This window comes from Thamnophis sirtalis, unplaced genomic scaffold (genome assembly GCF_051295495.1).
Source record: "Thamnophis sirtalis isolate CommonGarterSnake01/CBP01778 unplaced genomic scaffold, rThaSir2_p1.2 scaffold_3, whole genome shotgun sequence".
Classification (NCBI taxonomy): domain Eukaryota; kingdom Metazoa; phylum Chordata; class Lepidosauria; order Squamata; family Natricidae; genus Thamnophis; species Thamnophis sirtalis.
The window spans coordinates 21433049-21461043 of NW_028261383.1; the positions used below are offsets into that span (position 1 = coordinate 21433049).

Below are 27995 nucleotides of genomic sequence, written 5' to 3' on the forward strand. Positions count from 1 at the left end.
TATGAGAAGGCATTGTTTTGCCATAAACTCTGTTGAATTTCCCAAGGTAAACTCTCCATACTCTGAAATATCTGGTTGTTCTTTGCCTTTTTAGCCTTTAACTCAGACTCCATATAGGATGTAATTGGACTAGTTGTTTGTGAGAAGAGCTGGCTTTCAGTTTGTCCCCCCCTCCCAAAGGTCGGGAAAGTTTAGTAACTGCTGTTTTGCCAATTCTTTTTGCAGGTCCCATTCTAATCTCTCCAGATTGTTGAGAATGGGGGGGGGGGAGTTAGTTTTAGTTACAGATCTCTTGCCAACAAAGTGCTCCTCAATTCTTGGTTGTTTTGCTGTTTTCACTGGAGGGAGAGATCCCGGGCTGGTGCCATGGCGTTTCTTTCTTTTTCCCATACCTTTTTAATCCTTGGCAGCAACAAAAGCTTTTGTCTGTGTTATGGTCTACGCTGTTATCTCCACCGAAAAATGTTAATTAAGTAAAAAAGGATCCAATGAGAGTACTAAAAATTGATAAAATAAAAGCAGGAGGCGCCACTGTAAACACGCTCCGGCTGCACTAGCTGCAGCTCCGCCCCCTCCCAGCTGTATCTCTGAGATATTTTTCAATAAAATGAATCATGACAGAGTGTTAGGTAAGTTTCCCGTTGGGAAAGCGAGTGCGTTCAGAGAAGCATTGTGAGAGTAGTGTTGGAGAACACACAAACCAGCATACAGAGACACACTGCAGTTTAAATAGGCTTTTACTTTTGTGGAAATAGAGGTATCATCAACGTCTTTCAGTTAAGGGATAATCCACAAAAAATAGTCCATAATCATACTAACAGTCCGGTACACAAAGTTTGCGAGCTGTTGCAAAACTTACAATAGCTCACGCTGATCACTATACGGCATTTCTAACAGACAGCTTCCAACACTCAGAGCAGATCAGCATCTAACAGTGATTTTGGCTCCATCTTATGGCCGATTGAGGAAACAGCAGCCAATCACATTTACAGCATGATTTGAAGAAACAGGTACAGCATTGTTACATGATTTATATATTGCCAACCCAACCGTTAGATTATATTCCTAACACAGAACTTAGTCAATTTTTCACCTTCACTTCCAATGACAGATAAGAAATGAAATTTAAGCCTTCTCTAAACTCATCAATTCTTGCCTAACGTGGATCTCCTTGACTTTCTCTCCTGTGTGTAAACCTACAATACTGATAAGTCATTTGTACGGTTACTCTCCTCTATGCATTCTCTGGTATCTCATCAGGTTAAAATGGTGACTTTTTCCACAATCCAGACATCCAAAGGGTTTCTCTCCTGTATGAGTTCTCTAGTATATTACCAGGTTGAACAACCGACTGATACTTTTCCCACAATCTGGACACTCATATGGCTTTTCTCCTGTATGAGTCATCTGGTGTTCCACAAAGTGTGAATTCTGACTAAAACTGTTCCCACAATCAGGACGTTCAAAGGGTTTCTCTCCTGTGTGGGTCCTTTGGTGGTTCACCAGGTTGAAATTAGGACTGAAACTTTTCGCACACTGTGGTCATTCATACGATTTCTCTCCTGTGTGACTTCTCTGGTGTTTCACTAGGTCAGAACAGTAAGTGAAACTATTTCCAGAATCTGGACACTTGTATGGCTTCACTCCTGTATCAGTCCTCTGGTGTATCAGTAGATCAGAATTCCAACTGAAATGTTTTCTACAATCTGAATACTCATATTGTTTCTCTCATGTGAGCCCACTGGTGTTTCACCAATTTGGAATTTTCACTGAAATGTTTCCCACACTGTAGACATTCATATGGTTTCTCCCCTGAGTGTGTCCTCTGATGTTTCACCAAGCTGGAATTATGACTGAAACGTTTCCCACAATCAGGACATTCAAAGGGTTTCTCTCCTGTGTGAGTCCTCTGATGAATCACCAGGACTGAATTATGACTGAAACTTTTCCCACAAACAGGACATTCAAAGGGTTTCTCTCCTGTGTGAATCCTGTGGTGTTTCACCAAGCTGGAATTCTGACTGAAATGTTTCCCACAATCAGGACATTCAAAGGGTTTCTCTCCTGTGTGAGTCCTCTGGTGGTTCACCAAGTTTGAATTATGGCTGAAACTTTTCCCACAAACAGGACATTCAAAGGGTTTCTCTCCTGTGTGAGTCCTCTGGTGTTTCACCAAGCTGGAATTCTGATTGAAATGTTTCCCACAATCAGGACATTCAAAGGGTTTTTCTCCTGTGTGAGTCCTCTGGTGCTTCATCAGCCGATAATTCTGGCTGAAACGTTTCCCACAATCAGGACATTCAAAGGGTTTCTCTCCTGTGTGAGTCCTCTGGTGTTCCAACAGGTAGGAATACTGAATGAAACTTTCTCCACAAACAGGACATTCAAAGGGTTTCTCTCCTGTATGAATCCTCTGATGGTTCACTAGCTGATAATTCCGGCTGAAACGTTTTCCACAATCAGGACATTGATAGGGTTTCTCTCCTGTGTGAGTCCTCTGATGAATCACCAGCCTTGAATTATGACTGAAAATTTTCCCACAATCAGGACATTCAAATGGTTTCTCTCCTGTGTGAGTCCTCTGGTGTTCCAACAGGTAGGAATTCTGAATGAAAGTTTCCCCACAAACAGGACATTCAAAGGGTTTCTCTCCTGTGTGAATCCTCTGGTGGTTTACCAGCTGATAATTCTGACTGAAACATTTCCCACAATCAGGACATTCAAAGGGTTTCTCTCCTGTGTGAGTCCTCTGGTGGTTCACCAGCCGATAATTCTGACTGAAACATTTTCCACAATCAGGACATTCAAAGGGTTTCTCTCCTGTGTGAGTCCTCTGGTGGTTCATCAGCTCATAATTCTGACTGAAACGTTTCCCACAATCAGGACATTCATAGGGTTTCTCTCCTGTGTGAGTCCTCTGGTGTTCCACCAGCCTGGAATTCTGACTGAAACGTTTCCCACAATCAGAACATTCAAAGGGTTTCTCTCCTGTGTGAGTCCTTTTGTGCATCGCCAGGCTTGAATTACGACTGAAACGTTTCCCACAATCAGAACATTCAAAGGGTTTCTCTCCTGTATGAATGCTCTGATGATTCAACAGGCTTGAATTTTGACTGAAACCTATCCCACAGTGAGGACATTCAAACGGTTTTTCTCCTGTGTGAGTCCTCTGGTGTTGAACCAAAGCGAAATTTCGACTGAAAAGTTTGCCACAATCAGAACATTCAAAGGGTTTCTCCCCTGTGTGAGTCCTCTGATGATTCACCAGCTCAGAATTTGTAATGAAACGTTTCCTACAATCAGGACAGTTATATGATTTCTTTCCTGTGGGCATCCTCCAGTGTACTACGAGGTTGGAATTCTGAGTGAAAGTTTTCCAACAATCAGAACATTTAAAGAGTTTTCCCCTCGTGTGAATCCTCGATGAATCAAGTTGCCATGCTTGCAAAAGCGTTTACTGAATTGGGAACAGTTATAGGGCTTCTCTCCTGCCTGGGTCCTTTCATGAACCACAAGGGAGCTAATCTTACTAAATATTTTCCCACATACGGATAATTTGTATGGTTTCATCCAGAGTTGATCCTCTTATGCATAATATGTGATTTACTATGTGTGTTTTTCCCACAACAGGCACATGTATGGAGTGTTTCCACCCTTGAGGTTCTTGAAGAGGTCAAAAATATTTGTGATCTTTTGTTGCATGGAGCTTTGATTCAAGCTACTGTTTTCCTCCTCACAGGGCAAGGCCTGCATTACTGTCTACCTTTTGTGGCTATCCAATTGTCTTTTTCCTCCTCACTGACTCCTGGATATTTCCTTCTTTTTCTGAATGGAAAAAATAAATCTCCTTTGGCCTTTTCATGTAATCTGTTGTTGAGTTCTGCATGCTCTACTTTTTCCAGTTTGAAATTTGTTCTGGATTTTCTCCCCTTTGTCTCTCACCAGCTGGGGAAAGAGAAGAATTGTGTGCTTTCCTGAAAGCTCAATTTGCTTTCATTTTCAAAGATGCTGGTTATTCCTAGTTGTCCAGAGTACTCTTGTTGGTATCCTCTTCATCTGTAAGATTAAAATAAAAGTGTAAGTTTAAAATTATTATAAAATGGTTGCAGAAGATGTGAAAAAAGTATACATTACAAGTAAAAAGCCAATGTACCAAAAGGCTGAAATAGCTTCTAATGTTAATTATGATTCATTTGACACATTGGAGATTACAGAGATACAAGTTCAAATATACATTGAATCATAAAATACACTTTAAATATTATAACTGAAACTCAATTTAAACAATGGCTGATGGACATCTCTAGGTTTATATGGCAAGGGGAAAAACACAAAATTAAACATAAATTATTGCAAGGTGATAAGGATAGTGGTTTGACTTGACCAGATTTGAAATTGTACTTTGATGCTTGTTGTATTGTGGCAAAAAGAGTGAGTGAGTCTACAAAATAAGAGCTTCCTTGAGCTTGACAGGCATGAATAAAGCATTTGATGGTAAAGCTCCTTATGGTATAATAAGGTTAAAGCAAATGTTGATTTTAATCATCATTCCTTCCTCTTTTGGTGTCTCTCCAGAACCTTTTTAAGAAAAGAAAGGGTGGCGAGGCCAGACTGATGGAATTATGGTCAAAAAATATTATTCAATTATTGTGATCCTATCCACAAATCTACAAGTTGGAATCAGAAGGATGTTTGCCATTGATTTCTATATTTACAATTGAAAGAAAAGTTTGAACTAGACAAAAAGAGCAATGGATGGAATTTCATGAAAAATGAAATGGAAGTGAATGGTTGAACATATTATTACTAAGGTTTAAAAACTGCAATTGTTGAGATATATAGCTGTTGAATACTAGCGCGGGAAATACAAGCGCGGGAATAAAGGACTCCTTCTGATTGGTTCCCGGGCGGAGCCGGTTCAATCCTCGCCCTGATTGGTCGAGCTACTCGACGCCCCATTGGCTCCTCGTTCAAACCCGGAGGTATAAATGTTTGGCGCGAACCACGCCACGTTGAATTGTAGTCACTCTGTTCTCAATAAAGGTTGCTGTTTGCATACCCGTTTGTCGCGTCCTTTCCCTTCGCTCCAAGATGCAAAACTGGCGATGAAGGTGGGATCCCGATTCCCGCGACCACGGAGAAGAACAAGCCAGCTGCCACCGCGTCTGAACCAGCACGAACGCTATCCTCAGGCTGAGAACTCCGGCAGCGAACGCAAAATTTTCTCCGCCCTCTTCCTCCCCCTCTCTGGCCCCACACCACGATGGCATCAGCGCTTCCTCCTTTCGCGCCATTCGGATCCGCCGGAGAATCATGGGACGGCTTCATGGAGCGCTTCGAGTGTTACTTAATCGCATCGAAGAACCAGGCACAGACCGACGAGGAGAAATGCAGCTTCTTCTTGTCCTGCTGTGAGCCTTCCATGTTCGCCTCTGCGAGAGCCCTGGCCGCCCCGAGGCCAGCCTACAAACTTGGGTGGGACGAGCTGATGTCCAGGCTGAGGAACCACTACGCTCCCTCACCCTCTCTGATCGCACGCCGCTTCACCTTCCGCCGCCGAGTGCAGAAGCCCAACGAATCCATCAGCCAGTTTCTAGAGGTTTTGCGCACAGTGGCCGCCCAGTGCGATTTTGCAGACCTGGAGGAGAACCTCGTGGAGCAGTTTGTATGCGGGGTCCGCGACGTGCATTTGCGCAGCCGCATGCTCCGGAACCACAAAATCACCTTGGTGCAAGCCGTGGAGACCGCGCGAGCAGCGGAGCTCTCCGAACAATCCACGGCCGACATCGAACGCCTCCAGCTGAAAACCCCCGCGCAAACCGCCGCGGGGCCTTCCACCCAGACGAACCTCGTCGACGACCTCTCTCCTGCTGAAGACGAGGAGGAGGAAACCGTCGGACAAATGAGGACGCAGCCGAAGCGGAGGCCACACCAGCAACCACCGACGCCCGCTCAGCCAGTCTCAAACGCACCTTGCCGCGGATGCGGCGGCCGCCACAGCCGCGCATCCTGCCCGTTCCGTTCCGCCGTCTGCCGCCGCTGCCGAGGAGAAGGACACCTCGCCAGGGTCTGCCGGGCTCTCGTGCCAGCCCCATCGTTCATGCAGCCCAGCGACCAGCGCCAGGCACCGCAACGCCGCCAACAGCCACGTCCTGCGAGGCGAGCTGAGGACTGCCACTCAACCTACCAGCCCTCCAGCGCCGACTGCGTGGTCTACCAGGCTTCCCACGTTCCCGCCGGCGATCGCAAAATCAGCACCGCCGTCCGACTCGAAGGTCAGCCTTGTCGAATGGAGGTGGACTCCGGGTCTTCCCGTTCTCTCCTATCTTGGGCCCTGTTTTCCCGCCTTTGTCCCGGGGTTCCCCAGAGCCATTTGCGCCCCGTCGGGGTCTCCCTCCTAGACTACCAGGGAAATGGGATTCCCACGGCAGGAATATTCCACATCCAGGTGGAATACGGAGACTTTAAGGGGAAACTCCCAGTTCTAATCGTCAGGAACGATCTGCCCGCTCTCCTCGGGTTGGATTGGTTTCCCGCTTTGGGCCTCACCATAGAGGGGGTGCACAGGGTAGTCCCCCTCACCGTAGATAGCGTTCTAGATGAGTTCGCAGATGTGTTCGATGGGAAACTGGGCTGTTATAAGGGCACCCCCATTTCCCTCTGCCTCGATCCCCAGGTCGCTCCCATTAGGCTGAAGGCACGCAGGGTCCCCTTCGCATTGAGAGCAAAGGTAGACGCTGAACTTGATAAGCTTATAGAGCAGGGGGTAATCGAGCCCGTAGATCACGCCCGTTGGGAAACCCCCATAGTCCTCCCGGTCAAACCCGACGGATCGGTGAGAATATGTGCCGACTATAAGTCGACCATCAATTTGGCCCTGCAGGCAAATCCATATCCGGTTCCCGTAGTGCAACACCTACTCCACTCCTTAGGGCAAGGCCGCATTTTCGCCAAGCTAGATATGGCACAGGCCTACCAGCAGCTTCCCGTAGACGACGATGCGGCTACAGCCCAGACCATCGTCACCCACCGCGGGGCCTTCCGTTGCCGCCGCCTCCAATTCGGCGTTTCGGTTGCCCCGGGGATTTTTCAGAGCCTCATGGAGCGGTTGCTCCACGGGCTCCCAGGCGTCGTCCCCTACTTCGACGACGTCCTGGTCGCAGCCCCCAGCCACTCGGAACTCCTGAAAATACTGCGGGAGGTTCTCACACGTTTTAGGGAGGCAGGACTGAAACTAAAGCGCAGCAAATGCGAAATTGCTGTTCCCAAAGTAGAATTCTTGGGGTTCCTCATCTCCCCGCATGACACGCTGGACGGAGTTCCTAACGGCGTATTCGTATACGCTGTTATACCGTCCGGGTAAGCAGCTAGGGCACGCAGACGCCCTGAGCCGTTGCCCTTTGCCAGAGACGGACACAGCCCACGTGCCCGCTCTCTCTATTTTGTCCATCGCCGAATCCGACCTCCCCGTCTCTGCCGCGGACGTCGCAGCTTGCACAAAGGCTGACCCCGTCCTATCCCAAGTAGCTTCATGGGTTTTGAGGGGTTGGCCCGCGGAAAAGGTAGCGGAAGGATTCCGACCATTTAAAGCACGACAAGCCGAACTCGCCCTTCACGGGGGTTGTCTTGTCTGGGGGGATAGGGTAGTGATCCCCACAGCCCTGCGGGCACGAATCCTGCCCGCACTCCACAAAAACCACCCAGGCATAGCGCGAATGAAAGCCTTAGCCCGTAGCTATGTGTGGTGGCCCTTGCTAGATTCGGAAATTGCAGACTACGTAGGCCGATGCAGGATCTGCCAAAACTCTAGGCCGAATCCCCCCACAGCCGCCCCTCGTGAGTGGGAAATCCCTAGAGGCCCATGGTCCCGTTTACACATTGACTTTGCCGGCCCCTTCCACGGCCGAAACTTCATGATAGTAGTCGATGCTTACTCCAAGTGGGTGGAGCTGGTAATCATGACCTCCACCACAGCAGAGAGTACAGTGAGGGCCCTTCGTAAGATGTTCGCCACCCATGGGTTACCGGATGTGATAGTCTCAGATAATGGGCCCCAGTTTACCTCCACCACGTTCCAAGAATTCCTGGCCAAACAAGGAATCAGACACGCAGCCACAGCCCCTTATCACCCAGCTAGTAACGGCCGGGCGGAGCGCGCAGTTCGCTCAGCCAAAGAAGCTTTGGGCCGCATGGACCAGGGCGACTGGCAAGAAAGAGTGGCGGCTTACCTCTTGAGCCAGCACTCCATACCCTGCCCAACGACTAATAAAAGCCCCGCGGAGCTCTTGATGGGTAGGAGATTGCGAACCCCCCTAGACAGGCTCCATCCACTTTACGCAGGGGATCTGCCGAGCAACCTGGGGGTCCTCCCTTCCCACGCGTTTAAGTTAGGGGATCCTGTATGGGCCCGCTCCTTTTCTGGGGATCCACGGTGGGTTCCCGCAACCATCACAGCTCTGACGGGCCCCTGTTCCTTCAGGGTCGGCCTGGCCGACGGAACACAATGGAGGCGCCACGTGGACCAGTTAAGGCGACGCCTCCCCGCGGAAACAGACGGCCCGAGCCTCTCAGACACCCGCTCTCAGCATGAGCCACCCTCGATGACCTTCCTCCCAACGGACCGCCTCCACCCGGGGAACGGGGGACAAGCCGATGCGAACCTTTCGGACAAACGCGCCTCACCCGGCTACTCCCTTCCTCGAAGCCCTTATCGAGATTCTGAACCTACACCCCAACCAGACTACACGGGGCCACTGTCGGACACTCCTGTTGCCACGGAGACGCCACCCCGGACAAACGGACATCGGGCACGGGGCACGGGGCCAGCGCCATCTCACGGGGCCGCGTCGCAGATTCACCGCCCCGCCACGGACACACCTCCGCCGGCGGTTCCCCCCCCGACGACAACCGCCGGGGAGCCACGAAGGTCGGGACGAGAACGTCACCGTCCCACCTACTTACAAGACTATGTTTGCCCTTCCTAAGGGAACTCTTTGACTAGGGGGGGAGGGGTGTTGAATACTAGCGCGGGAAATACAAGCGCGGGAATAAAGGACTCCTTCTGATTGGTTCCCGGGCGGAGCCGGTTCAATCCTCGCCCTGATTGGTCGAGCTACTCGACGCCCCATTGGCTCCTCGTTCAAACCCGGAGGTATAAATGTTTGGCGCGAACCACGCCACGTTGAATTGTAGTCACTCTGTTCTCAATAAAGGTTGCTGTTTGCATACCCGTTTGTCGCGTCCTTTCCCTTCGCTCCAAGATGCAAAAATAGCCATAACAACATTTTTTTTCTCTGGGAGTTAAGGATGTTCAGCCTGCACATGGATAGGCGTGACTGGGGGATGTCTCCACTTGGGTAGGTGGAGTGATTGGATGGTGTGAGGGACATGTGGGTGGAGGGGATGGAACTCTGACTTTTTTTGAATGTGGAAAACCAGAAGCTTACAGATTCGGGTTTTCCCAGATGTGCCAATATGACATCTTCAATAAATTGGAACTTTGAGGAATTGCCTGCCTTGGAGTCTTCATTGGTTGAAGGTTTTACTTGGAACCCTGACATTGAACTGCAGAATGAGTAAGTAAAGCATTGTATGATTCAGTGGGCAAAGAACTTTGGATGTAATATAATACTTGAACAATGGAAGGATATAACAGAATTACAGAATGAAGGGACCTTGGAGGTCTTCTAGTCCAACCCCCTGCTCAAGCCCAAAACTCTATACCAATTATTTACATATGTGGAAAATCCTGAAAGCTGAAAGTTACAGTCACACTTCCTGTGCTAATTTTAGTAATGTGGGCCTTTAATTGATAAAATGATGCCTAAAGATTGTACATGATTTGAAGCACCAGTTTTACCATGGAAGTCCTCAGTTCCAAGTAAGGGCAGAAAATACTGTCCACAACCACTCTGGTGACATTCCTCACTTACTGACTGCATTTGGGAAAAGCATCTCTGTCACTAAGCAGCCTGATCAGGAAGCATGATATCACAGGATGATGCTAACTTACATCTGTTCCTCTGCAGTTGTTAAGCGAATCACTGTGGGTTGTTAAAGACAATTTCACCTGACTGTGGCTGGCAACTTCCTGCTGGCATCACTACTGATTTTGTTTGACAAGAACCTAGCTGGGAAGGTCACAAATGGGGATCCCAAGTGTGGGATGCTGAAACCATCATAAATGTGCACCAGTTGACAGATATATGAATATGTACTTTTATAGTGCCATTGTAACAGTGCCACTGAAGGCTCAGGGAACAAATGGTGAGGATTACCTATACAGCTGAACATCCCAAAGGTTCTGAAACCATTTTTTTTAAATTGCTGGGTTAAACCCAATTGATCCAGATTTATACATGGATGAGGCACCGATAGTCAAATGCCATCTTCTAGATCTAGACAAGTGATGGCTAACATTTTTCCCATCGTGCCAAAAGTCCCCTTTGTTTTTGCCGTGTGATGCATCCATTTTTCACCCTCCCCAGGCTCCAGAGGCTTTCTAGTAACTTGGGGAGGGCGAAAATGGCCTATTTTCGGTGTTTTTTTTGCCCCCTGGAGATTTCCCTGCCCCCCCCCAAAAGTCTGAAGTCAGCTAACAGGGCAATGCTTCAGGCGCCCTAACAAAAGGCTCCGCGTGCAACCTGTGACACGTGTGCCATAGGTTCACCATCACGGCCCTAGGCTAATTCACTGCTAGGTCAGGAGAGTCCATACCATTCTGGATAAATGGCTGTGCAGTTGCTTCTTGGAGGTTTCTGAGGAACCTGACAACTCTGTCATGCAAGAGATAAGGGAAAATAATTGCAGGGTCAGCTATACTGGATTTAATACTTATGAATAGGAAGGTTTGTTTGAAGAGAAGACACGAAAGAGCAACAAACATGACTGGGGGCTTAAGGTGGAAACATTAACTTCTCCAAAGCCCCAGAAGGAAAGACAAGAAGCAATGGATGGAAACCAATGGACAGAAGCATTCTAGAAATAAGAAGAAATCTCCTGACAGCGACCAGTGGAACGGAAGCCCTTCCCAAGTTGTGGGTGCTCCTCCCTGGAGGCTTGGAAGGAGATACTGGAGAGCCATTTGCTGAAATTGTCTCAGTTCTCGTGCTTGAGCAGGGGGTTGACTGCATGATCGCCAAGGTCACATCCAACTGCCTTTGTCTTTCTTCCAGTTGCTTCTCTGCTTCTACGCCGCGGAGGAAATCAAGCAGCCTTTCTTGCTCCCAGCCTCTCCCACAACCTGTCCTCAACTCACCCACCAGCTGCTGCTGCTTCGACTCTTGCAGGAGCCCAGAAACGACTCGGCTTTTCTTCCTCCCGTCAGCGATCCTGTAGATCCTGCACTTCTCTCCCCCACCCTTTCTAGCAATGCAACACTTGATGGTTTTAACTCTTTAAAACTCAACCCCAATGTTGCCCATCTGACTGCCATCTCCCGATAGGAAGGGATAAAACAGGGTAATCCCGTCTCTGCTTATGAAGGCGTTTGCAAGAGGTTTGCACGGATTACATGCCATCAAGTCATTTTCCACTCCTACCAACCGACCTTTGCAACCGATGCAAGTGAAATATTGAAAGGTGACACTTGTGAAGATTATCTACAGGCTGAGCCCTAAACCTTCATGAAGTTCTTACAGCATAAGAGTCGGAAGGGACCAATTCTCCAAGCAGGGATCCCTGTGCTACTCCGCACAAAAGGCTCTCCAGTCTCCTCTTCAAAAGCTCCTCGGATGGAGTAGCCGAGACTTCTGGAGACAAAGCATTTCCACTGATCAATTGTTCTCACTGACAGGAAGTTTCTCCTTAATTCCAGGTTGGATCCCTTTCTGATGTGTCTCCCTCTGTTCCTTCTTGTCCTGCTCTCAGGAGCTTTCAAAAATAGGCTCCCCCCCCCTTTTCTTTTCTGTGTCAGCCCAGCTCAATTATGGTTATATGTCAAGGATTACCTGTGGTATCTTTTTATCTTCATTCTTGCAGAGCCTAAAGAATTGCTCTGAGCAACCTTCCCAATTTCCAGGAGGTAGATTTTCCCCTTGATTATGCCGAGGCAGATACCTTGTGCAAAACCCTTGGAGGGGGCTACTTTGTAAAAAACTGATCTAGAGATTCCTGATCATTTTTAGTGAATCTCAGTCCAGATTTTTTTAAAAAACTTATCTACATCCTGTTAGAAGAAAAATCCATGCCTAGTTCCAAACCGGGAATAAAATGGAGGCTGCTTAAGAAAGGGGGGTCCGTTTATTGATGAGCAGAACCAGCCTGTGGTTCCAGGGCAGCTGACCGACTGGTTGAATGGGTGGATGGATCTTTATAGGTATCTGTGATGCTGCTGGGGTTGTGCAATGTATGAGTTCTGTCTCTTTCGCTATTCTAATGGTGGTGGGTTAATCCTATTATGTCCTAAAAGGTCATGTCCTGTTCTTAGATGTGCCAAAGGTGCTTTTTCAGAAGGTAAGTGGACTTTATTTTATTTTTATTTTTAAGCTGTTTCGCTTCTCCTCCAAGAAGCTTCTTCAGCTCTGACAGGATAGTGGGGAATAGAATCCTGTCAGAGCTGAAGAAGCTTCCTGGATGAGAAGGAAAACATCTTCAAAAGAAAAAATAAACAAGAAAGCCCAGTTCCCTCCCGAAGAAGCACCTTTGGGACAACCAAGATCTGGATGACTGAGAATCTGTAGAGACTCCTGTTCTTAGAATTTGGGTGGTGAAGAATGTAAATTTTAATCCCATTGCTGGAGATGAAGGTCTTTTACTTGTGAATAGCCTCACCGAGTCTTTCATGATGAATACAAAATATCTGCTGGGGGCTATTAAGAAAGACTGCTTTCTTTCTTTCTTCCTTTCTTCCTTTCTTTCTTTCTTTCTTTCTTTCTTTCTTTCTTTCTTTCTTTCTTTCTTTCTAAGTATGCTTCTCCATTTTTCCTTTTGGAGAATATAATATCACGTCTCTTAATATTCCCCAAAATATTTCATTCTTCCGAGGGGGGGTGATGTTTCCAGCAATATGCCTAGAAAATTGGGTCAAAAAAAGAGAGCTTGATTTCTGTATATTGCAGAAGATATTTTTTAAAACAAATATTTGTAAAAGAAGAAAAAGGAAAAATAGAATATTCTGCCAAAGCACAAGGCTGATTGGACACCATGTTAATTTTTTTAGAGTGCTATCCTGCACTGCCATTTTAATGCAGATTTAATAACGTAAGATTTTTGATAGTGGCCATTTAATCTATTGGCTCTGTTTCTATGCACGAAGACCTCAAGTTTCATAATGTTTGTTGGATCCAGTTCAGAACTGGGAGAATCATCGGGAAATCAGACAGATCCTCTGTAATTTTATGTGTTTCAAAAGCTACAAACCCACTGGCACATCCAATGGCTGCTGATGGGGTTGTAAAGTTACAAGGGAAACCTACCTTAGTTGCCCAGTTTGAAACCTCCTAATTTTGATCTCCCAAACTGGCAATGGTGGATAAGACCATCCCTGAATCTGAGAAGAATGCCAATCAAAACAGATCCAGTTTAGCCATTCTAATTTTTTAACTCTGCATAAAGAAATGTCATTCTTTCATAGTGTTTAGGACTGAGGTAAATAGCAATGCAACAAATTAAGAGGGAGAAGCCTAATTACATCACACATCAGAGGCAGAGTGGCTGGATTGAGGTACCATTGAAACTGAGCTTATGCTTAGTATCAGTAATAATTTAAATTGTTTAAAATTTGGGTAACAGTAAGAAGCTGAGTTCAATGTAGAGATATTTTAGACTGTGATTGTCCAAAAGTTATACCACGTATGGTCTTTGGGAAGTCGGGGGGAGGGAAGGGAGGTGGGGATTTAGGGGGAGGGGGGAGGGGGGAAATACGATATGTGTTAAATTCCATGATTGTATTTGTATACTGTGGCTTTTCAATGTTAGTGCGAAAATAGAACAAACCGAATATACTGGAAGGTAATAGATACCGAAGGAAAGAGTCGAGTGAAAGAAGAAGGAGGGTGAGAGGGTGAGAGAGAGGAGGAGGAGAAGGGAGGGAGGGAATGGATTAGAGGGAGTGATAGGGTTAGGGTTAGAAAGAAGGGGAGGGGAAGTAGGCGTAGAGGGGTGTGTGAGAAGGAAGAATGAAAGTTGGAGGGGGTTGAAAGAGGGTGTATGGCGGGCCAAGGTGGTATACTGGGTTTGTATTGTAGAGGGCATTTTCTATATAACTGAGGGCCGTGTTTATTATTCAATGTTATATGCCCTGATTAAGCACAGTGAATATGTGATTGTATAGAATGAAAACATAATAAAAAATATATTAAAAAAAAAAAAAGAAACTGAAAATTTAAATTTATAATGAGGGAAATGAAGCTGAAGATGACAGATTGGTGATAGAGGTGCTGAATGCCAGAGAGACAGATTACAGGTAGATTAACAATTGTAGCATATTAGAAACCCACTGAATGTGTGGAGACCTCACTACTAAAGAAGAATTGTGAAAAGGTTTTTGAGTTACAATTTTTTAAAGTTTATTATTAACCTTGTTCACTGCACATCTAGCAGTTAGAGGCCATTCTGAGTGCCTAGTTTTGCCCTAACATTCATTGCAACACTGACACTATCCAATATTTTCCTTGCCAAAAGCTATTGATAGTTCTTACATTACGCAATGCACTATTAAAAATGAAAGATTATCCACCATTCAATAGATATGTCAGCATGCTGCTATCACCCAGTAGCAATCAAAGGGAAAAAAGCAGGCACTTTAGAGAAAATGAGATCACAGCAGGAGTTGCTAATAAACCTGGAGATTCCTCTCATCACAGCCACAACCCCTTTTCTCCTCATCTCAATATTACTACAGTTCTTCTCCATCAGGCTCACCTGCAAGGCAGAATAAACTTTACATTTGAAATTTTACACTGCATTTTTCATTGGGCCTTGAGCCTATTCCCTGCACGCCCCTCACCCATCAAACACTTACCTTTTGGAGACCTCTGGGAGGCAGCTGTCATTTTAAGTGCACCCACGATCCCTTAATGCAATTTGCACAGTGTTAAGGTAGTGAAATAGAACAGTTTCTCCCTCCCCTGTATGACAATGACTCAGAAGCAGCCGCCATTTTGGCCCAAAGGCAGATGAGACAAAATGGGAACTTCTTCCTCAAGTCCATCACATGACCAAGGATTTAATCCCGGGGACACTGAAAATAAGGGCTGCTTCCAGGACATAGCCATGTGGCCCTGGGATGTGTCTCCTGGCCTTCTTCACCAAGTTTAGGTTCAGAGATCTTCAAAGGATATGGAGGGGGCTGTGAGGCCTGGTGGGGTGGGAGTCAGGCCTAAGGACTGTGGAGACGCAGCAGGAGAGGAAAAAAGCCCTTGGGGACCCTTTGGGTGGGGAAACAGCTTGTGGAGACCTGGTGGGGGAAGGTGAAGGCCTTTGGGGACCCTGTGGAGGAGGGAAAGACCTGTGAGGACTCTGGGGAAGAGGGCAATGCCTATGGGGACCCTGTGGGAGGGCAAGCTTTGGAGGAATCCTGTGGAGAGGGAAAGGCTTGATAACCAAAAAAACAAAAAACTAAAAGCAGACAGTATACCTTTATCAAATTAATATCTTCCATTTTTTCTCTCCAATCACAGGTCTATTTCTGAGATATCTTTCAGTAAAACGAACCTGGTGACACTCCTATTGAAGCAGTCCTCACTTACTGACTGCATTTGGGAAAGGCATCTCTGTCACTAAGCAGCCTGATCAGGAAGCATGATATCACATGACAGTGCCAACTTACATCTGTTCCTCTGCAGTTGTTAAGCGAATCACTGTGGGTTGTTAAAGGCAATTTCACCTGATTGTGACTGGCAACTTCCTGCTGGCATCACTACTTGTTTTGCTTGACAAGGGCCTAGCTGAGAAGGTCACAAATGGGGATCCCAAGTATGGGATGCTGAAACCATCATAAATGTGCACCAGTTGGCAAAACCCAAATTGTTCTTGCACCTGCATAACCACAGGAACTGCTGACTTGTTGAGGTCACTGAGCTAATGCTACAATGATCACTAATTTGTGCCTTTACAGTCCCATTGCAACTTTGAAGGCTTAGGGAACAAAATGCTATGTGAGGACTACTTATACAACTGAACATCCCAAAGTTTCTGAAAACTTTTTTTTTAATTGCTGGATGAAACACATTTGAACCTGATTAATATATGGATGGGGCACTAATAGGAAATGCCATCCTTGTTGGCTAGACGGAAACAAAAAAGGAAAAATCCCAGAAAGATTTCTGAGGATTTCCAATATAATTGCCAAACAAACCATCAAACACTTACCTTTTGGAAACCTCCTGGAGGCAGCTGTCATTTTCAGTGCACTCACAATCCCTTAATGTAGTTTGCACAGTGTTAAGGTTGAGAAATAGAACAGTTTCTCCCTCTTCCGTGCGACAATGACTCAGAAGCAGCCGCCATTTTAGTCCAGAGGCAGATGAGACAAAATGGGAGCTCATCGCATGGCCAAGGGTTTAATTCCGGGCACACTAAAAATAAAGGCTGCTTCCAGGACATAGCCATATGGTCCTGGGGTGTGTGCCATGGCCTTCTTCACCAACTTGAGGTTCGGAGATCTTCAAAGGATATGGGGGAGAAGGCTGTGAGGCCTGGTGGGGTGGGAGTCAGGCCTAAGGACTGCGGGGACACAGCGGGAGAGGAAAAAGGCCTGTGGTGACCCTGTGAGGGAGGGAAAGGCCCGTGGGGACCCTCTGGGGGAGGTGTGGGGACCCTGGAGAGGAGGGAAATGCCTATAGGGCCCCTGTAGGAGAGGGCAAAGCTTAGACGGATCCTGTGGAGGAAAAGACTTGATAAACAAAAAAAACTTCAGGCAGCTTATCTTTATCAAATTAATATTTTCCATTTTCTCTCTCTAATCACAAGTCTACATCTGAGATATATTTCAGTAAAATGAATCAGACAGGTACTTAAATAGTCAATTTCTCTGCTACACTTCCAATGACAAATCAAAAATGAAATTTAAGCTTTCTCTAAACTCACCAACTTTTGCCTAATGTGGGTTTCCTTGACTTTTTCTCCTGTTTGTAAACCTATATTTCTTATAGATCATTTGTACAGTTTCTCCCCTGTATGTATCTTCTGGTGTCACACAAGATTAAAATGGTGACTTTTCACACAATCCAGACATTCAAAGGGTTTCTCTCCTGGGTGTTCTATAGTGTATCACCAGGTTGGAAATCCGACTGAAACTTTTTCCACAATCTAGACACTTGTGCGGTTTCTTTCCTGTAGGTTGATGTTTTACCTAGTTGAAATTCTGACTGAAACTTTTCCCACAATCTGGACACTCGTATGGATTTCCTCCTGTATGAGTCATCTGGTGTATCAACAAGTGTGAATTCTGACTAAAACCCTTCCCACAATCAGGACATTCAAAGAGTTTCTCTCCTGTGTGGGTCCTTTGATGGTTCACCAGGTTGAAATTCTGACTGAAACTTTTCCCACACTGTGAACCTTCATACGGTTTCTCTCCTGTGTGAGTTCTCTGATGTTTCACCAGGTCAGAACAGTAAGTGAAACTTTTTCCACACGCTAGACACTCATATGTCTTTGTAAATCAAAATTCCGACTGAAAAGCTTTCCATAATCTAGACATTCATATTATTTCCCTCTGGTGTTTCACCAGTTTGGACTTCTCACTGAATTTTTTCCCCACAAACAGGAAATTCAAAGGGTTTCTTTCCTGTATGAGTCCTCTGATGAATCACCAGGCTTAAATTATGACTGAAAGCTTTCCCACAATAAGAACATTCAAAGGGTTTCTCTCCTATGTAAGTTCTCTGGTGTATCACCAGATTGGAAATTTGACTTAAACTTTTCCCACAATGTGAACACTCATATGGCTTATCTCCTGTATGAGTCATCTGGTATATTACAAAGGATGAAATCTGACTCTGGACACTCATATAGAGTGGCTTCACTCTTGTATGTCTTTTGGTGCAGGGGTTACCAATCTTTCGGACCCAAGGGACTACTAAATTCATAATTTTAAATTCCAGAGACCACTAATACGAATCCAGTGCGTTGCTCGCTGAAGCGCCAGGACTCCCAGTAACAGGATGAGGTTCTTCAAGCACTTGGTATTGCCGCCTGTTTCTGCGACCTTAAACAGAGCCATTTGGACCTGGTTCCCACAGAAAACAAAACACAAGGATCTCTCATCTCTCCCCCACATCTGTCTCCGTCTTCATCTCCCTCTCTCATCTCTCTCCCCCTCTCACTTTGTCTGTCTCTCACATTTCTTCCTCTCAACTCTCTGTGTCTCTTTCATCTTTCTGATTCTTTCTTTCTCTCTCATCTCAGTCTTTCTTTCTCTCGTCTGTCTCTCTCATCTCTCTCTGTCTCCCTCTCATCTGTCTGCCTGTGTCTCTCTCTTGCTCTCTAATATTTGTCTCTCTTTCATCTCTCTCATCTTTCTGTCTCTCTCATTCCAATTCTCAGACGCACTGTGGGTCTCATGGGCGCTTCTTCGGCCTTTGTTGGTGCTGGATGCACCTCGGTTGCTGGGGACAACACACAACCTGCTCTCCACCCCGGCTGAAGTCAATGCTCCATGTCATAATATGCTCCAAGAAGAGAAGGGGATATTGTCTTCCCTACTGTGAAGCACGCTAAATTTAACTGTGCTGCAGAAGCAACGGGCAGGCACTAACAGCAGTGGCAGAGAGAAACAGCTGAGTCAGGCCAGTGTCTCGGGGCTGAGAGGAAGTCATTTGTCTCCACCCCCTTAATGCAACTGAGGTACGTGGAGCACAAAGAAGGCCCGCGAGACCCAGCAAGGAATGAAGCTTTGCTCCCAGTCTGGAGTGAATCTCCATTCCCTTCCCAGGCCAGGCGAAGTGTGATGGGAAGGGCGAGGGGCTGAACCAGCCACTGGTGGGTTCATCTGACAGGAAGCCACCACAAGGGGAAGAAAGCCACAGGTTGATGACACTCGTTGCTTCAGCCAACCTGCACCGCCAACCCTCTCCTTGCCATCACAGCACCATTAACTCATTCCAGCCAGCGAGGACTGCACTACTCCTTGCACGTTCACCATCTAGAAAGTTGCAAATTGCACGTACCCCCCCTCTACGGTGGAGATTTCCAGCTCCACCACGAGTGGCCTGGCCAGTCCCATATTCCAAAGCTCTAGTCACACGACTGGCCATTGGTCATTCCGGAGCAGCTCATCCAGCCAGATACGCTGTGAACCACCAAAATATTTTGAGGGCCACACTGCTTAGTGATCACTGCTATGGTGTATCAGAAGATTAGAATTCCAACTAAAGTTTTCCCATAATCGGGACATTTATATCGTTTCTCTCATATGAGTCCTCTGATGTCTCACCAGTTTGAAATCCTCACTGAAATGTTCCCCACAATCAGGACATTAAAAATGTTTCTCCTCTCTGGTGTACTACCATGATGGACCTTTGACTGAAACTTTTACCAAAATCAGGACATTCAAAGGGTTTTTCTCCCATGTGAGTCCTCTGGTGTTTAACCAAACTAGAATTCCACCTGAAACATTTGCCACAATCAGAACATTCAAAGGGTTTCTCTCCTGTGTGAGTCCTCTGATGTTTCACCAGGATGGAATTCTGACTGAAACCTTTCCCACAATCAGGACATTCAAAGGGTTTTTCTCCTGTGTGAGTTCTCTGGTGTTTCACCAGGGTGGAATTCTGACTGAAACGTTTCCCACAATTGAGACATTCAAAGGGTTTTTCTCCTGTGTGAGTCCTCTGATGTTTCACCAGGATGGAATTCTGACTGAAACTTTTCCCACAATCAGGACATTCAAAGGGTTTCTCCCCTGTGTGAATCCTCTGGTGTTTAACCAAATTGGAATTCAAACTGAAACTTTTCCCACAATCGGGACATTCAAAGGGTTTTTCTCCCGTGTGAGTCCTCTGATGAATCACCAGGCTTGAATTCTGACTGAAACATTTCCCACAATCAGGACATTCAAAGGGTTTCTCTCCTGTGTGAGTTCTTTGATGTCTAGCCAGGTTGGAATTCTCACTGAAATTTCTGCCACAATGAAGACATTCAAAGGGTTTTTCTCCTGTGTGAGTCCTCTGATGAATCAGCAGCCTTAAATTTTGACTGAAACCTTTACCACAATCAGAACATTCAAAGAGTTTCTCCCCTGTGTGAGTCCTCTTGTGTGCCACCAGCCTAGAATTCCGAGTGAAAAATTTCCCACAATCTGAACATTCAAAGGGTTTCTCTCCTGTGTGAATAGTTTGATGATCCACCAAGCTGGAATTATGACTGAAACGTTTCCCACAATCAGGACATTCAAAGGGTTTTTCTCCTGTGTGAGTCCTCTGGTGTTCCACCAGCCTGTAATTGTAACTGAATTGTTTCCCACAATCAGGACATTCAAAGAGTTTCTCTCCTGTGTGAGTCCTCTTGTGTGCCACCAGCCTAGAATTCCGAGCGAAACATTTCCCACAATCTGAACATTCAAAGGGTTTCTCTCCTGTGTGAATAGTTTGATGATCCACCAAGCTGGAAGTATGATTGAACCCTATCCCACAAACAGGACATTCAAAGGGTTTCTCCCCTGTGTGAGTCCTCTGGTGTACCACCAGTTGGGAATTCCAAGTGAAACATTTCCCACAATCAGGACATTCAAAGGGTTTCTCTCCTGTGTGAGTACTCTGGTGTGCCACCAGGTGGGAATTCCGACTGAAACATTTCCCACAATCAGGACATTCAAAGGGTTTCTCCCCTGTGTGAGTCCTCTGGTGTACCACCAGGTGGGAATTCCAACTGAAACATTTCCCACAATCAGGACATTCAAAGGGTTTCTCTCCTGTGTGAGTCCTCTGGTGTATCACCAGCTGAGAATTTGTAATGAAACTTTTACCACAATCAGGACAGTGATATGATTTCTTTCCTGTGTGCATCCTCCAGTGTACCACTAGGTTGGAATTCTGACGGAAAGTTTTCAAACAATCAGCACATTCAATTGTTTCCCATGTGAATCCTCCGATGTATCATCAAGTTGTCATGCTTGCAAAACGTTTACTGCATTGGGAGTAGTTATAGGGCTTCTTTCCTGTGTGGGTCCTTCGATGAACCACAAGGCAGCTGATCTAACTAAATATTTTCCCACATTCAGTTAATTTGTATGGCTTTCCTCCAGTGTGGATCCTCTTATGCGTAATATGTGATTTGCTATGTACGCTTTTCCCACAACAGGCACATCTATGGAGCTTTTCCACCCTTGAGGTTCTCAAAGGGTTCAAAAATATGTGTGATCTTTTGTTGCATGGAGCTTTGATTCAAGCTACTGTTTTCTTCCTCACTGGGAGAGGCCTGCATTACTGTCTACTTTTTAGCTCAATTTGCTCTAATGTTCAAAGTTGCTGGTTATTCCTAGTTGTCCGGAGTGCTCTTGTTAGTATCCTCTTCATCTGTAAGATTTAAATAAAAGTGTAAGTTTAAAATCATTATAAAATGGTTGCAGAAGATGTGAAAAAGTATACATAAAATACACTTTAAATATTATAACTGAAACTCAATTTAAACAATGGCTGATAGACATCTCTAGGTTTATATGGCAAGGGGGAAAACCCAAAATTAAACATAAATTATTGCAAGGTGATAAGGATAGTGGTTTGACTTGACCAGATTTGAAATTGTACTGTGATGCTTGTTGTTTTGTGGCAAAAAGAGTGAGGGACTCTCCAAAATAAAAGCTTCCTTGAGCTTGACAGGCATGAATAAAGCATTTGATGGCAAAGCTTTTTATGGTATGATAAGCTTAAAGCAACTATTGATTGTAGTCATCATTCTTTACTCTTTGGTGTCTCCCCAGGAACTTTTTTAAGAAAAGAAAGGGTGGCAAAACCAGACTGGTTGACTTATGATTAAATAATATTGTTCAATTATCGTGCCCCTATCCGCAAATCTACAAGTTGGATCAGAAGGATGTTTGCCATTGATTTCTATATTTACAATTGAAAGAAAGATTTGAACTAGAGAAAAAGAGCAATGGATGGAATTTTGTGAAAAAATGAAATGGAAGTGAATGGTTGAACATATTATTACTAAGATTTATAAACTGCTATTGAAATTGAATATCAGCCCTGGGGCCCTTCTTTTCTTTTGGATCTTTAGGGCTGCCACATTTAGTGCCTGGACAATCGAGAGGGGGATTGTGAGATGGTTGAGAATTATAGCCATAACAGCATCTTTTCTCTGGGGGTCAAGGATGTTCAGCCTGCACATGGATAGGCGTGACGGGGGGATGTCTCCACTTGGGTAGGTGGAGTGATTGGATCGTGTGATGGACATGTGGGTGCAGGGGAAGGAACTCTGACTTTTTTTGAATGTGGAAAACCAGAAGCTTACAGATTTGGGTTTTCCCAGATGAGCCAATATGACATCTTCAATAGATTGGAACTTTGAGGAATTGCCTACCTTGGAGTCTTCATTGGTTGAAGATTTTACTGGGAACCCTGACACTGAGCTTGCAGAATGAGTAAGTAAAGCATTGTACAATTCAGTGTTAGCCATGTTAGCCATCAGTGGTCTAGAGTCTAGATCTAGAAGGTCTCCAAGATCCCTTCCAACTCTGTTGTTCTGTTATGGACCTCCTGGTGTTTTGCAATAATATTGGAAATCCCCAGAAATCACTGGGGATTTTTGCTTTTTTGTTTCCATGACTAGCCAACAAGGATGGCATTTGCATGATATCATAGGACAGTGCCAAACTTACATCTGTTCCTCTGCAGTTGTTAAGTGAATCACTATGGGTTATTAAAGACAATTTCACCTGACTGTGACTGGCATCTTCCTGCTGGCATCACTAGTGATTTTGCTTAACAAGGGCCTAGCTGAGACAGTCACAAATGGGGATCCCAAGTGTGGGATGCTGAAACCATCATAAATGTGCATCAGTTGACAGAACCCAAATTGTTCTTGCACCTTCATAACCACAGGAACTGCTGACTTGTTGAGGTCACTGAACAAGCGCTACAATCAGCACTAATTTGTGGAGCAGATGTATATGTGCCATTGTAACAGTGCCATTGAAGGCTCAGGGAACAAATAGTAAGGACAACCTATGCAGGTGAACATCTCAAAGGTTCTGAAAACCATTTTTTTTAAAATGCTGTTTTAAACACAATTAATCCAGTTTTATACATTGATGAGGCACCAATAGGCAAATGCCACCCTTGTTGGCTAGACATGGAAACAAAAACAAAAAAGCAAAAATTCCCAATGATTTCTGGGGATTTCCAATATTACTGCCAAAAAACCAGCGGGTCCATATCAGAACAACAGAGTTGCAAGGGATCTTGGAGATTTTCTAGATCTAGACACTAGACCAGTGATGGCTAACATTTTTCCCATCATGTGACAAAACTCAGGGGAGTTCAAGGGGGTCGTGAGGGGCCATGGCCACACACATAATTCTATGAGCACGACCCCCGACCTTCCTCTTGCTTTTGCCATGTGATGCACCCATTTTTCGCCCGCCCCCCCCCCCCCCAGGCTCCAGAGGCTTTCTCGGAACCTGAGGATGGCGAAAATGCCCTCCACTCCTCTCTGAGGCTTTATTTTCAGTGGTTTTTTGCCCTCAGGAGATTTCACTATCCCCCACCAGGCTGAAGTAAGCTGACAGGACAACGCCTCATGTGCCCTAACAAACGGCTCTCCATGCAACCTGTGACACGGGTGCCATAAGTTCACTATCACCGCCCTAGACTAATTCACTGCTAGGTCAGGAGAGCCCATACCATTCTGGATAAATGGCTGTGCAGTTGCTTCTTAGAGGTTTCTGAGGAACCTGACAACTCTGTCATGCAAGAGATAATTAGAGGCTCAGCTATACTGGATTTAATACTTATGAACAGGAAGTTTCGTTTGAAGAGAAGACACGAAAGAGCAACAAACATGACCCAGGGCTTGATGTGAAAACACATGAAGAACAGTTGTAGGAATTGGGTAGGTCCAGTCTGGTCAAAAGAAGGATTAGAGGTGACATGTTCCAATACTTGAAGTGCTGCCACAAGGAAGAGAAGATGAACTTCTTTTGCAAAGCCCCAGAAGGCTAGACAAGAAGCAATGGATGGAAACCAACGAAGGACAGAAGCATCCTAGAAATAAGAAGAAATCTCCAGACAGCGACCAGTGGAACGGCTTCCCTTCCCAAGTTGTGGTGCTCCTCCCTGGAGGCCTGGAAGGAGATACTGGAGAGCCATTTGCTGAAATTGTCTACGTTCTCATGCTTCAGCAGGGGGTTGGACTGCATGATCGCCAAGGTCACATCCAACTGCCTTTGTCTTTCTTCCAGTTGCTTCTCTGCTTCTACGCTGGAAATCAAGCAGCCTTTCTTGCTCCCAACCTCTCCCACAACCTGCCCTCAACTCACCCACCAGCTGCTGCTGCTTCGACTCTTGCAGGAGCCCAGAAACCATTCGGCTTCTCTTCCTCCCGCCACGGATCCTCTAAATCCTGCACGTTTCCCCCTTCCTTTCTAGCAATGCTGCACTTGATGGTTTTAACTCCTTAAAGGTCAACCCCAATATTGCCCATTTCACTGCCATCTCCCGATGGGAGGGGGTAAAACAGATTCGTCCCGTCTCTGCCTATGAAGGCGTTTGCAAGAGGTTTGCACTGATTACATGCCATCAAGTCATTTTCCACTCCTACCAACCGACCTTTGCAACCGATGCAAGTGAAATAGTGAAAGGTGACACTGTGAAGATTATCTACAGGCTGAGCCCTAAACCTTCATGAAGTTCTTACAGCAAAAGAGTCGGAAGGGATCAATTCTCCAAGCAGGGATCCCTGTGCTACTCCGCACAAATGGCTCTCCAGTCTCCTCTTCAAAAGCTCCTCGGATGGAGCAGCCGAGACTTCTGGAGACAAAGCATTTCCACTGATCAATTGTTCTCACTGACAGGAAGTTTCTCCTTAATTCCAAGTTGGATCCCTTTCTGATGTGTCTCCCTCTGTTCCTTCTTGTCCTGCTCTCAGGAGCTTTCAAAAATAGGCTGCCCCCCTTTCTTTTCTGTGTCAGCCCAGCTCAATTATGGTTATATGTCAAGGATTACCTGTGGTATCTTGATTATTCTGAGGCAGACACCTTGGGCAAAACCCTTGGAGGGCACTACTTTGTAAGAAGCTGGTCTAGAGATTCCTGATCTTTTTTAGCATCAATCTCAGTGGAGATTTTTTTTTTAAAAAAAATTCCCCAATCTAGCCACCCAAATCCATCCCCCCACCCCGACTACCCAGAGCAAATACAGAGTATAAATCTTTAACAATTGAAGAATTGAGAAAAGGGTTTTGTGTTACAATTTTTTAAAGTTTATTATTAAACTTGTTCACTGCACATCTGGCAGTTAGAGGCCATTCTGAGTCCCTTGCTTTGCCCCAACAATCGTAGCAGCACTGAAGCTACCCAATTTTGGGGGATACAATAGAGATGTCAGGATGCTGCTATCACCCAGCAGTCATCAAAGAGAAAAAGCAGGGACTTCCAAGAAAACGAGATCACAGCAGGAGTTGCTAATAAACGTGGAGATAAACGTGGAGATCCTGTCATCAAAGCCGCTTCGTACTGAGCGAATGAGGGAAACAGAGATGTTTGAACTGTTAACGCATTTATTGACAACCACAATAAAAGCTTAGAACAATTCTCTTTCCATCTGACAGCTATTTGTAGCATAGCGGTCAGATGGTTAAGCAATCTGATGGCTGCAGTTCTCCCGCCAGCCAGCACTCTTGTCGGAACTAATAGAAACTGTTTTTTTCCTTGATTGACGCCCCGTGGTCATAACCACAAGGACTTAACAAAAGCCACAATCCCTTTTCTATTCAAATCAATATTCCTACAGTTCTTCTCCATCAGGTTCACCTGTAAGGCAGAATAGCCTTTTCATTTGAAACTTTGCATTGCTTTTTTTAATTGGGCCTTGGGCCTATTCCCTACACACCCCTCACCCATCAAACACTTACCTTTTGGAGACCTCCGGGAGGCAGCCATCATTTTCAGTGCATCCAATATCCCTTAATGTAGTTTGCACAGTATAAAATTAGCGAAACAGAGTAGTTTCTCTCTTAAGCCTTTGGGGGCGTGACCGCACAGCTATAAAAGAGCCGGGAGAAATCCTATTGGCTCTGATGCACCGGCAGGCTGCTGGTAGAATCGCAGGCTTCCGATTGGCTATCTGTCGGACAGCTGGAGGTATAAATAGCTGTCAGACAGAGGAAGCCCCATTCATGCTGTCAGCTTAATTGTTAATGTTTAAATAGTTATTGCGAATGAGCCTCCTGTTGTTCCTCAGTAGCTTGAGATAAAGTATTCTCCCTCTCCTGTGTGAAAATGACACAGAAGCAACTGCCATTTTGGTCCAGAGGCAGGTGTGACAAAATGGCAGTTGCTTACAAAAGCCCATCACATGGCTCAGGGTTAAATCCCAGGCACACTGAAAAAATGGCTGCTTCCAGGACATAGCCATGTGGCCCTGGGATGCGTGTCCTGGCCTTCTTCACCAACTTGAGTTTCGGAGACCTTGGAAGAGGAGGCTGTGAGGCTTGGTGGGGTGGAAGTCAGACCTAAGGTCTGTGGGGATGCTGCGGGAGGGGGAAGCCTTTGGGGTACCTGTGGGTGGGGGAAAAGCCTCTGGGGTACCTGTGAGGGAGGAGAAGGCCTGTGGGGACCTTGTGGGGAGGGAAAGGCCGGTGGGACTTTGTGGAGGAAAGAAATGCCTATATGGACCCTATGGGAGAGGTCAAAGGTTGGAGGGATCCTGTGGAGAGAAAAAGACTTGAGAACCAAAAAAAAAAAAAAAACCACACACACACAAACACAGTACATCTTTATCAAATTTATATTTTCCATTTTCTTTGTCCAATCACACCTGTATAAGTATAAATCTTTATTATGGTCAAAGACCAGCAATACACATTGCTTTTTACAATATGTTAAAAACTACTGACATTAGAATATAATTAAAAAGTATTGATGTTAAAAGTGGACAATAACATACATGTTCTCAAATCGTTCGGGTCGCTCCCTGGTTTACCTAGGTGAAAAGCCGATAAGTATGGGAGTAAAAACAATGGTCCAGAAATTGTTAGAGATATGTCCAAATAATTGGTACAAGATGACAACTCAAATTCTTGTGGACATTTCAGCATCACAGAATTTTGCCACGGCATACGTGGTAGCCGGGTTTGTGTCCTGGAGGCGAAAGCCTACATAAAAATTGTCCGCCCTCCCTGGCAATCTCTCTAATAAGGGGAGAACATATGCAGACCTACAAACTCAGAATAGCTCACAGTGTAATAGAAAATATGAGATATCTTCAACTTCTTTACCACATATACAAAGCTGTTCTGCTATTGGTGTTCTCTTATACCTGCCCTGGAGAAGTGCTCAAGGAAGAATGGTAAATCTGGCTCTGAAGAAAGCTATTCTTTGTTTTGGGCAGATCAGGTCATTTAGATATCTTGCAAATTCCCTCACACCCTGTTTGATTCTGTCCCTACTGTGGAAAGACAGCCTATTTAGTTCTTCTTGGAATTCCATGTCCTTCATTCTATTGATTACTACTTGCTTTGTTTGATCAAAGCCTAGAGACATTAAGAATACTAGTGACAGCCCATAAGAGCCCAGCTTGTGATCAATTGCCTATTTCCAGGGGGAGGGGAGGATGTCAGTCAACACTAGGTGCTACTTGTCACCCATAAAGCCCTTCATGGTAGTGGATCTGGGTACTTGAGAGACCGCCTACTGCCAATCACCTCCACTCGACCTATTAGATCCCATAGATTAGGCCTCCTCCGAGTTCCATCTGCAGGTCAATGTCGACTGGCAACCATTCGGAGGAGAGCCTTCTCGGTGGCAGCTCCGACCCTATGGAACAATCTCCCCGTGGAGATTTGCACCCTCACCACCCTCCAGACCTTCCACACAGCCCTCAAAAACTGGC

At 45.6% G+C, this 27995-nt stretch overlaps 3 protein-coding genes across 3 annotated transcripts; 1 reads left to right on the forward strand and 2 right to left on the reverse strand.

Moving 5' to 3' along the window:
• Positions 1-1249: 1249 nt before the first annotated feature.
• On the reverse strand, positions 1250-3334 carry LOC148047496 (uncharacterized). Its single transcript, XM_087711506.1, has one exon. The coding sequence runs from the start codon at positions 3332-3334 to the stop codon at positions 1715-1717; it is 1620 nt and encodes a 539-aa protein (XP_087567632.1). The 3' UTR covers positions 1250-1714.
• A 1992-nt stretch (positions 3335-5326) lies between these two features.
• On the forward strand, positions 5327-8601 carry LOC148047497 (uncharacterized). The gene is made up of 2 exons (XM_087708066.1): positions 5327-6275; positions 8480-8601. The coding sequence occupies exons 1-2, from the start codon at positions 5327-5329 to the stop codon at positions 8527-8529; spliced, it is 999 nt and encodes a 332-aa protein (XP_087564192.1). The 3' UTR covers positions 8530-8601.
• Positions 8602-19412: 10811 nt separating this feature from the next.
• Positions 19413-21443, reverse strand: LOC148047498 (uncharacterized). Its single transcript, XM_087708067.1, has one exon. It carries the CDS (start codon positions 20946-20948, stop codon positions 19413-19415), a length of 1536 nt encoding a protein of 511 aa, XP_087564193.1. The 5' UTR covers positions 20949-21443.
• Between the last annotated feature and the right edge of the window lie 6552 nt (positions 21444-27995).

Bases quoted from the DNA above. Each gene is read 5' to 3' on its own strand.
- LOC148047497 (XM_087708066.1), top strand. From the start codon at position 5,327: ATGGAGCGCTTCGAGTGTTACTTAATCGCATCGAAGAACCAGGCACAG. The intron at 6,276-8,479 runs GTCAGCCTTGTC...CTGTTCCTTCAG, and splicing joins CACCGCCGTCCGACTCGAAG to GGTCGGCCTGGCCGACGGAA.
- LOC148047498 (XM_087708067.1), bottom strand. From the start codon at position 20,948: ATGCACACAGGAAAGAAATCATATCACTGTCCTGATTGTGGTAAAAGT.
- LOC148047496 (XM_087711506.1), bottom strand. From the start codon at position 3,334: ATGCCCACAGGAAAGAAATCATATAACTGTCCTGATTGTAGGAAACGT.